The following is a 13,329-nucleotide window of genomic DNA, read 5'->3' on the forward strand; positions in this document are numbered from 1 at the left end:
AAATAAAAATCATACCAAACACATGATAAAGAGTGATAAAATAATCTATCCTACTTAATCCGGCCAACCAAACACAACCTTAATATATCTTTTTTAGTTGTTTGCTGCATTTAGCTAATCAAATATTTAACATCTGTTAAATCGTATGTAATATGTTATTAATAAAAGAAATTAAAAATAAGATTTTATCCATCTTTTTTTAAACTGGTTTATGATCTTAACTTGATACAAAAATTATATATAGATATAGAAATGCAAGACCTTCAACGTATTTGAATTTTTGTTTGATGGAATTTTTCTGTTAATGTCAAACGACATTTGGTTCGTGGTATGATATCAAAATATATTTTTATATAATATGAATGATTAAGAATATTAGATAGTATATGAATAATTTATATAATTTAATTGTAGGTTTTTTGTGAGACGATTTCACGAATCGTTATCTGTGATACGGATTAACCCTACCGATAGTCACAATAAAAAGTAATAATCTTAGCATAAAAAATAATATTTTTTCATGGATGACCCAAACAAGAGACCCGTCTCACAAAATATGACCCGTGAGACCGTCTCACAAGGCAAAAACTTGTGTGAGACGGTTTCACTGGTCGCATTACGTGACACGAATTTTTTTAAACCAATTCATCTTATAACCCGCCCGACCCGATACATATAGCCCAGTCCAGAACCCTAGCATTGAGAAGAAATCGCCATCGTCTCTCATTTGTTCTGTGCGCCGCTCTCTTCAAGTGGTCATCTCTTCCGCCACGCCGCCACTCATCTCTTCCGCCGCGTCGCTCATCTCTTCCGTCGCTGCCAATATTCGAAGACACTGAGAATCTCGAACTCTCTTCCGAATTCTTCCGCCGCGCCGCTCATCTCTTTCATACATAGAGTAGGTGTACAATTTATTTGATATATGTCTTCTTGTGTGCTTCATTTCCTGTTTGGATATGTGTGGAAATTTAATTGAATTGATATAGCTTAGTGGAAATTTTAATTTTTTCACAAAGATTCCTTGATTTTTTCAATAAATTGAGTTTCGCGCGCTGCCTTGTCCAACCCAAACAGGGAATCTATGTTGCATTACGAATCGTGCAGGATATGTGTTTCCAGATTTGCATCTTTAGATAATAGCTTTGGTCATTTTTACCATGGGTTACTGATTATTGTGACTGCCGCACTGCTATTTAAATGTGACTCCTTAAAGAATTAATATTACTTCCTGTAGTTTCATACAATGATTATCGTATTTATGCATCTTTTGTTTTAATCATGGTGGCAGCTATGAGTTATTCAGGTAGTAACCTCTTCCCGCAATTCCAACATTACATTAAATTGGTGTTACTCAAACTGAGATTAGTTTTATCTTGTAATCGCCGTTTGGTCTCCAATGTGCTGAGAGGAGGATAAGCATTGAAACTAAATTTTATCTTGTTTTTATTTGACTGAATTGTGGATTTGATATGATGAAAATATGGATGAGACAAATTTGTAAATGATTCATGCATATCATAATGATTAGCTCTTTACAAAGAATTTAATTACTTCTTGTTTCCTTTCAAATAAATGAAGGAAAAAATGCCTCTAATATTTTCCTTACTTAAATTGTAAATCCAATTATGTAGTTAGAAGTTTGCAATTCAATGAGTTGAAGATGCTGCCTCAATGCCGTGACTGCCTTGTATGTGTCTCATATCATTTGGTACTCCATCTCCTTTTTGTGTTAGATTAATTAATCGATTCATGTCCTGTGGTGATACGTTTGGTGTGTAGAAAAGGCCTTTACATAAAATACGTTTGGATTACACACGAAGTCAATCTAAATTACTTGCTTGGATTTTAGCAACGTAATGGAGCTTCAGTAAGATAGGCAGTGAAAGCTTTTTCACTGTTCACCTTTGCTTTTGTGTTGGATATGTGGTTATAGTGTTATTCTATTGATATGCTTGTTTCAATTTATGTTTATGATGATTGAATTTTTTTAATTATAACACCAACTTGACGATTGTTTGAATAATATGCAAGGTAATTTGCATATATGGAATCCAAAAGAGTTGCAAAGAAGAGGAAGCTTTCCCATACTGAGGTTTACACTTCTATCAAACCAAATGATAAGGGGTATTACTTTTTTTTTTCAAATGCATGAGGTTTACACTTCTATCAAACCAAATGATAAGGGGTATTACTTTTTTTTTCAAATGCATTAGTTTTTTTCTCAAAAGTATCAATTTTCATAGCATTTTTAGTTTTAGCCAAAAATATCATATTTCGTTTAGTTATGCTTTCATATTGCTGTTTAAAATTTTTTTTACTTTCTTTTTCTTTTTGAAAAGGAAACAAGTTACCAAGTACAAAGAGCTTTGCCTTCACGAGGAGGAACCTTCTATCAAACTAGTTGCTAAAAGGTAAAAGGTATCACCTTTTTCCTCGAATGTATTTTTACCTATAAAGTCTCACTTTTTATTAGTTAGTGCTTTGTTGATATTGTTTTTTGTTGGTTAGTTATGTTTGATCTTGGTGATTAAATAAATAATCATTATTTTGTCTTACTTACTGTTGTTTCAAAAAGTACTAATTTTTTACTCAAAGGTAATAATTTTTACAGCTCAAGTATCACTTTTGGTTTTATAGTTCTGCTTTCATATTGTTGTTTAAAAAACTTTTATTATATTGTCATTTGCTTTCTAATATACATGCTGATTTTCTTTTCTTAACTTGTTTTATATTTGTGAATAGAAAAAAAGTTATCAAGAACAACGAGCTTTCCCATTACGAGGAAGAACCTTCTATCAAACGGGATGGTAAAAGATATCACCTTTTTCCTCAAATGTATTATTTTTTACCTATAAAGTCTCACTTTTTGTTAGTTGGTCCTTCTTTGATCTAGTTTTTGTTGGTTAGTTTTGCTTTGATCTTGTTGCTTAAATAACTAATCATATTTTTTTGATATAGTGTAATTGCTTTGTTTGATTGTGTCTTACTTACTATTGTTTCAAAAAGTACTAATTTTTTACTCAAAGGTATTATTTTTTTACAGCTCAAGTATCACTTTAGGTTTTATAGTTTTTCTTTCATATTTTTTTAAAAAAAGTTGTTATTATTATTTGATTTTCTTTATAAATAACTAATCATTTTTTTTGATATAGTGTAATTGTTTTGTTTGAGTGTGTCTTACTTAGTGTTGTTTCAAAAAGTACTAATTTTTTACTCAAATGTATTATTTTTTATAGCTCAAGTATCACTTTGGTTTTATAGTTTTGCTTTCATATATTTTTTTAAAAAAGTAGTTATTACTTATTATTATTTGATTTGCTTTATAAAGACTAACTTTTTGTTATTTAGCCCTTCTTTGACGTAGTTTTTGTTGGTTTGTTTTGCTTTGATCTTGTTGCTTAAATAACTAATCATATTTTTTTTGATATAGTGTAATTGTTTTGTTTGAGTGTGTCTTACTTACTGTTGTTTCAAAAAATACTAATTTTTTGCTCAAAGGTATTATTTTTTATAGCTCAAGTATCACTTTTGGTTTTATAGTTTTGCTTTCATATTTTTTTTTAAAAAAGCTATTATTATTTGATTTGCTTTATAAAGACTAACTTTTTGTTATTTAGTCCTTCTTTGATCTAGTTTTTGTTGGTTTGTTTTGCTTTGATCTTGTTGCTTAAATAACTAATCATATTTTTTTGATATAGTGTAATTGCTTTGTTTGAGTGTGTCTTACTTACTGTTGTTTCAAAAAGTACTAATTTTTTACTCAAAGGTATTATTTTTTATAGCTCAAGTATGACTTTTGGTTTTATAATACCTGCGTGCCATTTCATGACGCCAAGGAATGCAATCCTCATCCTTCTCTGATATCTCAATTCTACTGTTTAACCTATCCCATATTTCAGATTTGGCAAACTTGGTTCATCTTTTTTTAATATAAAATTCTGGTATACTAACCACATAATTTATGTGCAGGACCCTTAAACAATGATAGCATAGGAAAATTGATAAATTTTGTGTGAATTTTCAATCGGGAGCGAGAAGGAGAAGAGTGCGGCAGAATAGTGGAGCGAGAAAGATCCTGGTTTGATTAATATTTAATTGAGAAATTTAATCAAACCGGTAATAGCAGTGCTATATAAATTGAGAAAGATCCTAATTTAAGCCAATCGGGTAAATTGTGAGAAATGGATTGACCCGTCACATGGATTAAGATCCGTGAGACTGTCTCAGACTTTGAGATATCTAATTATTTTTATTTTTAAAAAAAATTATAATATCATTTTTGTACACAATTCACAAATTTATCCCATTCGAGAAGCAATAATCCGGAAAAGCGACTGGGAGAAAGAAAACCCCCACCAGCCGAGAAGCCTCCATCCCGTAAGCACAGTACAGGTCGGCAGGGAGAGATTTGTGAATACAAACTACTGTGCACTTTGAGTTTTCCGATCCAAATGTAAGAAAATTTTACCTTTTTTTGATCAAGTGTAAGTTTCAATGAGAAGAGTTGTTTTGGTTTAATTTTTGTTTGGTCGAAAAATAGGAGGGCGTCAGTCAAACGTCCGCCGACTCCGGATGCTGAAATCGAGACAGATCGTGAATCATCCCTGCAGGAAATCGTCAACATGAAGGTAGTTGATACTTTCAATTGGTTGTGTTTGTTTGGAATTTTGATTCTATGAAATAGTTCAAAATTTAGTGGACATAACTGTTATTGATGGAAATTAGAAGCTTTTTTTATTACTTTCTGTAATTGTTTATGTAGTTGATTGAGAGCGGGGAAAAGGAGCGGGTGAAGGATTTGTTGAGGGAAAGACTCGTCGAGTGCGGCTGGAAGGATGAGATGAAAGCTCTTTGCAGGTTTCTTTCTTGTTTCTGCCTTTGCTGAAAAGTAGTGATTACTATTGTTAAACGTATGAGAAGGAAATTGGTGGTGTGATTATGTTTTGTTTGTTGATTTTTTTTATCAATTGGATTTTGTATCGGGAATTGGCACTTGTCCGTATTTAGCTGAAACTGTGCATTTTTCCACTTGGATATAATTTATACCGAAATGAATTGCGGTGTGACTTTGAATCAGCTTAAGTGTTGAGGAATCAAGTATATAAGTTTTTATGAGGTATTTGTAGTTGTAATAGGGTTCCTTGACCTGAAGCTAAGTGTGAGTTCGATTGATAGTGAGCTTTGATTCATACCAATTAGTTGTTTACAGTAAGTTCTTCAAGATTTTCCCTGCAATCTGTCCCATTTTTCATTTTTCTAGATTGTATAGCAATACTTTGGAAAATATCAAATTAGAACTGGAGTTCCTTATGATCAGTTGCCAAACATGTTTGGAAGACGAATACTGTTCTCCCCTTTCTGTTGCATGAATTTTTACCCCGTATTCAGGCCTCTGTTAAATTTCAAGCTCATCTCATGCTACAAATGAGTTGATTTGTTGGAAAACATTTTCCATTTGGTCAACAAGGGAATTTGCGAGGAAGAAGGGAAGGAGTAACGTAACTGTCGATGACCTTATCAATGACATAACCCCAAAAGGAAGAGGTGGGTTTCTGAGCTAATTTTTAATACCTCCATGTGTTAGCTGATGTCTTTTTTTTACTCTTTGTATGATCTGGATATTAGTCATATGCTTTATTTTTAATTACCTGATTATCTGCTCAGACAATGCATTGCATCTTTTATCTCGTGTGCAAAATATAGAGGCTGAAAGCCTTGTTCCATTTGGGTATGTCAGTGTTCGTCATAAGTAAATTCTTTCCCTTGCTACAACTATTCTTCTGACTTGGAATCCCTAGAATTTTCGGTTTCATTTGAGCTTGAGTCACTTTTTGTAAACTATCATTGATTTGTTTTATAGCCTAGCAAAGGTTTCATTTCAGAGCCTCGATGCTGAAACAACGTTGAGGCCTGTAAAACTCACAGTTAGGTTAAATTGTATTTAAATTGGATTCAACTTCTCGTAGACGACGGTCAAAATTAAGTCATTTAACCAAAAAACGTAATTCCAAGTCAACAGAACCCAAGTAACAATTAGAGACAATTTATATAGTATTGACCGTGAATCAACGTGTGAAACAAGAAATAAGTTTCATATCTATGGGTTTGAATTCGACGTGTTAACAAGTCACTAATCTAAGGTAAAAAAAATTTTGTTGGAAAACACAGTGCAAGGGATAATTTGTATTTTTTTATTATAAATTATGATTAATGGATAAAAATAATTAATTAACAACAAACTAATATACTTTTAGATCCAACTCGAATGACATTAATGGAGAAGAATGGTGATGATAACGACGAGTTTGAAATTTTTGGTTTATTAAAACATGTATTATTGATGTTTATATATGTAATTGTATTTTGTATCAATATTATTAAAATAAAATTTTAGACAATTTTTGGTAGCTCAATGAGTGTTTGAAATAAGAAATAGATTTAATTCTCGAGGGGTTGAGGATGGGGATTGATCTCCAATTAAAGAGAACCGAGGATGGGGCGGAAATGTGGAGTCATGAATGGGGATTCCCCTTTATTAGAGGGAACCGGGGATAAGGGCGTATATATAATTCGAGGAAAAAAATGAGGATAACAAATCTACTTCATCTTAATTTATTTCCTTTATAGTGCTAATAGCAATAGGTTTTTCAAACAAGATCGTTGCAAATACTGGAATGGTTTTCACAAAAATCGTCGTTGAAGTCAACGGCAATACAATAAAGACGCTTTTCAAAACCATCATTAATCGATTTCATAATTTCATTTTTTTGTGGTGTATTTTTTTTATCAGTAAACTAAATTTATATTATTTAAAATATGATGAGAAAGTACAATGGACATGCCTAAGGGAAAATATATTGATCAATAATCAACCACACCAGTAAATCCGAATGAAAAATTAAAGGCCAGCAATACATTTCTAGTAAATCCGAATGAAAAATTAAAGGCCAAAAATACCCCTACTTTAAAGTAAAATTACGGGTTCAACCATGCACACAAGTTCCTCATGCTCCGTTAACCACTGTTGCCAATGCAACTCCGTGAGCTCGTCTGTCTCATCGGCTCTTCCAGCCTCATCATGTCCCACTACTCGTTGGTGCAGCATCTCAGAGAGACCAATCAATCTCTCATTTTCATCCCGTCCAAGATGTATCACAGGTATACCGGTCCAACATGCCACAGCTTTAGCAATCTGATCAAGATCGACTGTCAAGTCAACCATTTTATTCTTATTTGATATTGCTTCTAGTGTTGCAATCTTAGAGTTTGTACTTTCGAGACCATATTGATGTGTTGCAGCAGTTTCAAAATCATTTTTCCCATTAGCATTTAGGATCGCATGTTGCAATTTAGCTCTATGTTGTCTGAGTCTTCGAACATATTGGATTCTTGTCTTTTCTTCCTCGTATCTCATGTCCAATGATGTAAGCATATCCCTCAAGACATCAAGCTCCTTTCTCATCTGAAAGATTGTTGCAATTAAAGGAAAATTATCACAATAAAAAAAACACTGAATAAATGAATATATTAGCAATATTATAGTTATAACGGTAAATTTGCAGTAACTTCAACCAGTCGAGCATTGCTAGCATCTTTCTTTCCCTTCTTCAGATAACACAGTTCAACCCCCAACTCAATTCTCTCTATTTCTAAATCACCCAATTCTTTGGGCTGACCTAAAGCTTGTTAGGTAAAGGCAATCCTACATAAAACAATCAGCCATACCCACGACTATTAGTAACTAAAACCACATATTGCTGAGTTTTGACATGTTAAAACTAATTAAAATTCATTCAAAATACAGTATTAAAATATTGACATGAAGCATACCTCTGAAATAACGTGCTGACAGTTGAGCCGCAACTATAAGAGCTTGATATAGAATATTTATACATTGATGAGTTGCATGCTCTTCTTTCTTATCCTTCAATATGTTGATTGTATAAGCAACACTTGGATCAGCTAAATGAAGCGGCTTAAAATGTTTCTTATATGTAGGATTTTTTTCTACATACTTATTGTATCACTCCACAGTTGTGATGCCAATACACCACACCTGATTTATGTCAAGCAATAGACTTAAGACAGTAGCAATGTCTCTTGATCTATTTCTATCACCAAGAATTGAGTCAATCTTACCGAGAAATAAAATAAATTTTCTGCCGGCTTTTTCAACTTCATTTTGAATATGGTTTAATTTATGCACAAAATCCTCTCGATATGCATCTCCAACAAACAATGCTTCCACGACCAAAGAAAAAAACTCAAGTTGGCAAGATCACTTGGAACATTTCCGTGAGCAATTTTCCGTGTTAATCCCTCCACCACAGCATTTTTAATAAAATTGGATTTTTCTATGAGAACCAGACTATTTCTATTATTTCTCAAAAGCATCATAGAAATTTGTTCGATTTTTTTATCTAAACTAGTCACGGGATTGAGCTCATTGGCTTGCTGGACAAGGTCTTGACAATAAATCTTTAGAGTATGAAATGTCATATCTATAGAATTTCTTTTCAACATTTCTTTTTCTTTCTGCTCCATAATGACTATCTCTCTCACTTTAGCTGCAGAAACACCTTACATTTGTAAAAGTTTATGGACATTTCAATTTTCTAGAAAGCTTCTAATCAAATCGTCGCTAGACAAAGAGTGCCACCACGTGCCACTCATATCACATGTGCATTGCTAATGACTTCGTTTACTTCTGGGTTAGGATGTGAATTAGTGATATGTGATTTGACATTCGATTTTCTAAAATAATTGTTAATCAAAATGTCTACCGCATTGGCGTCACTAACAGAATCAGCATTAGGATAAGCCATTTTGACACAGTTGATTGCTGGTCGAAGAATTCTATCTCGATCTGACGTGAATGCTATAAGTGGGTAAGAGTGAAAGGAGTAATCTCGACATTAACAACCAATTCTTTTGTTGTAGTAATAATTTTTTGTGTATTCGGGGTCATATCGTCAGTAATCATCTTTTGCAATCTGTGAAGAACAAACAACAATTAAAGTTCAAAATCAAAATCAATTAATAAAGATCGAAAAGCTAAATACTAAGTACAGGTCCTTGAAACATGTTAGTCTTCCCCGTGATGTACAATTTTCAATAATAAACTATAATTTAAATATAAAAAAGTTGGTTGACGAGGATTTCATCGCCAAAAATTTACTAGGATTCTTTGTGATGAAATCCTCGAGATGGAATTTTTCGACCATCAATCAACTGTCTCAAAATGGCTAATCTGATGTTGATTCTGTTAGTGATGTCAATGCGGTAGACAATTTGATCAACAATTATTTTAGAAATTGAATGCCAAATCATATATCACTAATTCACATCCTAGTCCAGCAGTAAACGAAGTCATTAACAATGCACGTGTGATACGAGTGGCACGCGTCGGCACTCTTTGTCTAGGGACGATTTGATTTGAAGCTTTCTAAAAAATCGAACTGTCCATAAACTTTTACAAATGAGAGGTGTTTCTGCAACTAAAGTGAGAGAAGTAATAAATATGAAGCAGAAAGAAAAAAAATGTTGAAAAGTAATTCTGTAGATATGACATTTCAGACTCTAAAGATTTATTTTCGGGACCTTGTACAACAAGCCAATGAGCTCAATCTCGTGACTAGTTTAGATAAAGAAATCGAACAAATTTCTGTGATGCTTTAGATATACTAGAAATAGTCTGGTTATCATAGGAAAATTCAGTTTTGTTAAAAATACTGTGGTCGAGGGATTCACACAGAAAATTGCTCACGGGAATGTTCCAAGTGATATTGCCAACGTGAGTTTTTTTCTCTGGACGCGGAAGCATTGTTTGTTGGAGATGCATATCGAGAGGATTTTGTGCAGAAGTTAAAGCATATTCAGAATAAAGTTAAAAAATCCGGCAAGAAATTGATTTTATTTCTCAATAAGATTGACTCAATTCTTGGTGATGGAAATAGATCAAGAGACATTACTACTGTCTTATGTCTATTGCTTGACAGAAATCAGGTGTGGTGCATTGGCACCACAACTGTGGAGGGATACAATAAATATGTAGAAAAGAATCCTACATATAAGAAACATTTAAGCTGCTTCATTTAGCTGATCCAAGTGTTGCTTATACAATCAACAGATCAAAGGGTATGAAAGAGAAGCATGAAACTCATCAGTGTATAAAAATTCTAGATCAAGCTCTTATAGTTGCGGCTCCAATGTCAACACGTTATATCAGAGGTATGCTTCATGTCAATATTTTAATACTGTATTTTGAATGAATTTTACTTAGTTCAAAACTTCGCAATATGTGGCTTTAGTTACTGATAGTCGTGGGTGTGTCTGATTTTTTTATGTAGGATTGTCTTTACCTAACAAGACAATCCACCTTGTAGACGAGGCTGGTGCCATTGTAAGAGCTCAGCTTTACAGTCAACCCAAAGAATTGGGTGATTTAGAAAGAAAGAGAATTGTTGGGGGTTGAACTGTGTTATCTGAAGAAGGGAAAGAAAGATGCTAGCAATGCTCGACTGGTTGAAGTTACTGCAAATTTACCGTTATAACTATAATATTGTTAATATATTCAGTTATTCACTGTTTTTTTATTGTGATAATTTCCCTTTAATTGCAACAATCTTTCAGGTGTGAAAGGAGTTTGATGTCTTGAGGGATATGCTTACATCATTGGACATGAGATACGAGGAAGAAAAGACAAGAATCCAATATGTTCGAAGACTCAGACAACATAGAGCTAAATTGCAACATGCGATTCTAATTGCTAAGAGGACAAATGATTTTGAAACTGTCGCGACATCAATTTGGTCTTGAAAGTACAAACTCTAAGATTGCAGCACTAGAAACAATATCGAATAAGAATAAAATGCTTGACTTGACAGACGACCCTGGTCAGATTGCTAAAGTTGTGGCATGTTGGACTAGTATACCTGTGATACGTCTTGGACGGGATGAAAATGAGAGATTGATTGGTTTCTTTGAGAGGCTGTGCCAACGAGTAGTGGGACAGGATGCTGCTGTTAAAACTGTAGCTGAAGCTGTCATAAGATCAAGATTTGGACTTGGATCTCCCGAAAAACCAACGGGCTGTTTCCTTTTCTTGGGTCCAACAGGAGTTTGCAAGACAGAGCTCGCCAAAGCTTCGGCAAAACAGCTCTTCGATGATGATACTTTAATGGTCAGGATTGACATGTCTAAGTACATGGAGAAACACTTTGTTTCTCTACTAATTGGTGCTCCTCAGGGTAAGTGAAAATCCTTTAGGTAGTTTCAAATTTATGATTGCTTTATCATTGCGACATATTTCTTATCATTCTTGTGTGTCATTGACAGCTATACTGGACATGATGAAGGAGAGCAACTAACAGAAGGACATGTGTTTAACATTTTGCTCCAAGTGTTGGACTATGGAAGATTAACTGACAGTAAAAGGCGAAGTGTTGACTTCACTAATACGGTTATAACAATGACATCTATTTTTGGAGCCAACATATTTTTAAAAGGATCACTGGGCAACGATACCATGGAAAATGTGATGAAAGAGGTAATCTAGCGTATCGAGTTTTTAGGTGAAATGTTTAGATATTTGTTTAGTACTTAATATTTAATGACATGTAAAATTTTACCCATATTTCAGGTGAGAAAGCACTTCAAGCTTGAGTTGCTTAATCGGCTCACGAAGATCGTGGTGTTCAACCCTCTTCCCGCTGATCAACTGAGGAAGGTGTGTCACCTGCAGTTGAAAGATGTTGCCAGTAGCCTGGCTGATAAGCACATCAACTTGGATGTGAGCGAACAATCACTAAATTTTATAGTTAAAAAAAGCTATGATCTTGTAAGAAAAACAACAATTATATTATCTCAATTCATGTCTTATTAAGCTAAACTCGCAAACTCTAATCAAATATTTATTTTTTGCTTCCAGTTTTATGGTGCGAGATCTATCAGGAGATGGGTGGAGGATAGGGTTGTAACCCAACTATCCAACATGCTACTACACGGAGAAATGGTTGAAAATTCCACTGTGAAAATTGATGTTTCATCAGATGATGCTGGGGAGTTGGCTTACACCATTGAGAGCAATGGAGGTCCGGTAAATGCTCCAACTGGGGAGAAATCTCCCGTTCAGGCAGCAAAGAGAATGAGGAGTAGATAAATAAATGATTCTTGTTTTTTGAGTAGGAGAATTTTGAGTATACTTGAGCATCGGCAACGTGAGTTTTACAAGTGTGGCATGTTTGAATACTTTCACGTGTATATTTCATATTTGCTTTAAGATAATTAATTACAGAATACGTCGATGATATAATCAATAAAAACTTGATGGATTCCGTTGTTATCTATTTTGTATCCAACGTAAGATACATTTTGTATTTTATTTGCAACTTATTTTTAGTCTTTAATATTATTTCAATGAAGAAAACATTTGTAAATTATTTTTGAAAATTTTTAAAATATTCATATTTTCAGTGTAACTAGAAAAATAAGAGCCATTAAAAAACATGAGCATTAATGTTATAAGAACAAGAGAAGTTCTCTTATCTACATGACAAACTTTACAATCCCTTTATTGAGAGTTTAACAAATTCTTGTATAGTTTGTTATAATATTCAACTTCACCCTTATGTTGTAATCACCAAATTGTTAGAGCATGTGTCCAGCAAATCAACTCGACTTGAACTTTATTGAGTATAATGTAAAAACAAATTTTATTTTAATAATAATTTACGGTTTTATCCAATTATGACATTTACTTTATCTATATACACATTAAAATTACATAGATAAAACATTCAATATATATAATAGGTACTATTAGGTCTGCCTCTTGACGCAAGATCATGAAACTCATTAGGAAGTGTATCATATATTCTAAACATATTCTTAGTCGATCCAGTCGCCTAAAACAAGGATAAAGATCATTTGAGTTTGAGACTAGCATCTATGATGTAAACGCCATGTTTCATTGGTAATGGTATGAAGATCTTCATTCATACAGATGAATGATCATTTGATGATTTAATGAACAATCATACCCCGGACTATCCAAGTGGTTACCATTTATCGAGTTGAATAGTCAGCGGTTATGGTTGTACATCATTAGTACTTTGACCTGGGACAACGTAGAGGCTATACATATTAGCATCTACTTTGATCTGTTTACCGAATCCATTGAGGGTCATCAGGTGGCGAGGTTGGGTATAGTTTTGAAATGCATGGGAGCAAATACATTGTATTCGGAGATTCACCATTTTCCTGCGGGTGAAGATATTCTATGTGATCTGATGAGTTAATGGTACAAGGAATCTCTGGCCAGAATAAGAC

The 13,329-nt window shown here is 33.4% G+C and overlaps 1 protein-coding gene across 6 annotated transcripts; it reads left to right on the forward strand.

Annotated features, from left to right (window-relative positions):
- Nucleotides 1-662: 662 nt before the first annotated feature.
- Nucleotides 663-12,343, forward strand: LOC142523198 (chaperone protein ClpB1-like). Of its 6 annotated transcripts, XM_075626867.1 has the most exons (11): nt 663-898; nt 2,032-2,124; nt 2,340-2,418; nt 2,751-4,453; nt 4,541-4,628; nt 4,763-4,857; nt 5,468-5,544; nt 11,118-11,249; nt 11,338-11,548; nt 11,642-11,839; nt 11,930-12,343. In XM_075626867.1, coding segments are annotated over exons 4-9 (426 nt in total). In that variant the 5' UTR covers nt 663-898; nt 2,032-2,124; nt 2,340-2,418; nt 2,751-4,451; the 3' UTR covers nt 11,370-11,548; nt 11,642-11,839; nt 11,930-12,343. The 6 variants fall into 6 exon arrangements, with proteins under 6 accessions (XP_075482982.1, XP_075482979.1, XP_075482981.1 ...); XM_075626864.1 differs by lacking the exons at nt 663-898; nt 2,032-2,124; nt 2,340-2,418; nt 2,751-4,453 and having other exon boundaries at nt 5,389-5,544; nt 10,633-11,249; XM_075626866.1 differs by lacking the exons at nt 663-898; nt 2,032-2,124; nt 2,340-2,418; ... (1 more) ...; nt 4,541-4,628; nt 5,468-5,544 and having other exon boundaries at nt 4,770-4,857; nt 10,633-11,249.
- Nucleotides 12,344-13,329: the final 986 nt, after the last annotated feature.

This window comes from Primulina tabacum, chromosome 13 (assembly GCF_025594145.1).
Source record: "Primulina tabacum isolate GXHZ01 chromosome 13, ASM2559414v2, whole genome shotgun sequence".
Taxonomy (NCBI): domain Eukaryota; kingdom Viridiplantae; phylum Streptophyta; class Magnoliopsida; order Lamiales; family Gesneriaceae; genus Primulina; species Primulina tabacum.

Bases quoted from the DNA above. Each gene is read 5' to 3' on its own strand.
- LOC142523198 (XM_075626864.1), top strand. From the start codon at position 10,781: ATGATTTTGAAACTGTCGCGACATCAATTTGGTCTTGAAAGTACAAAC. The intron at 11,250-11,337 runs GTAAGTGAAAAT...TGTCATTGACAG, and splicing joins ACTAATTGGTGCTCCTCAGG to CTATACTGGACATGATGAAG.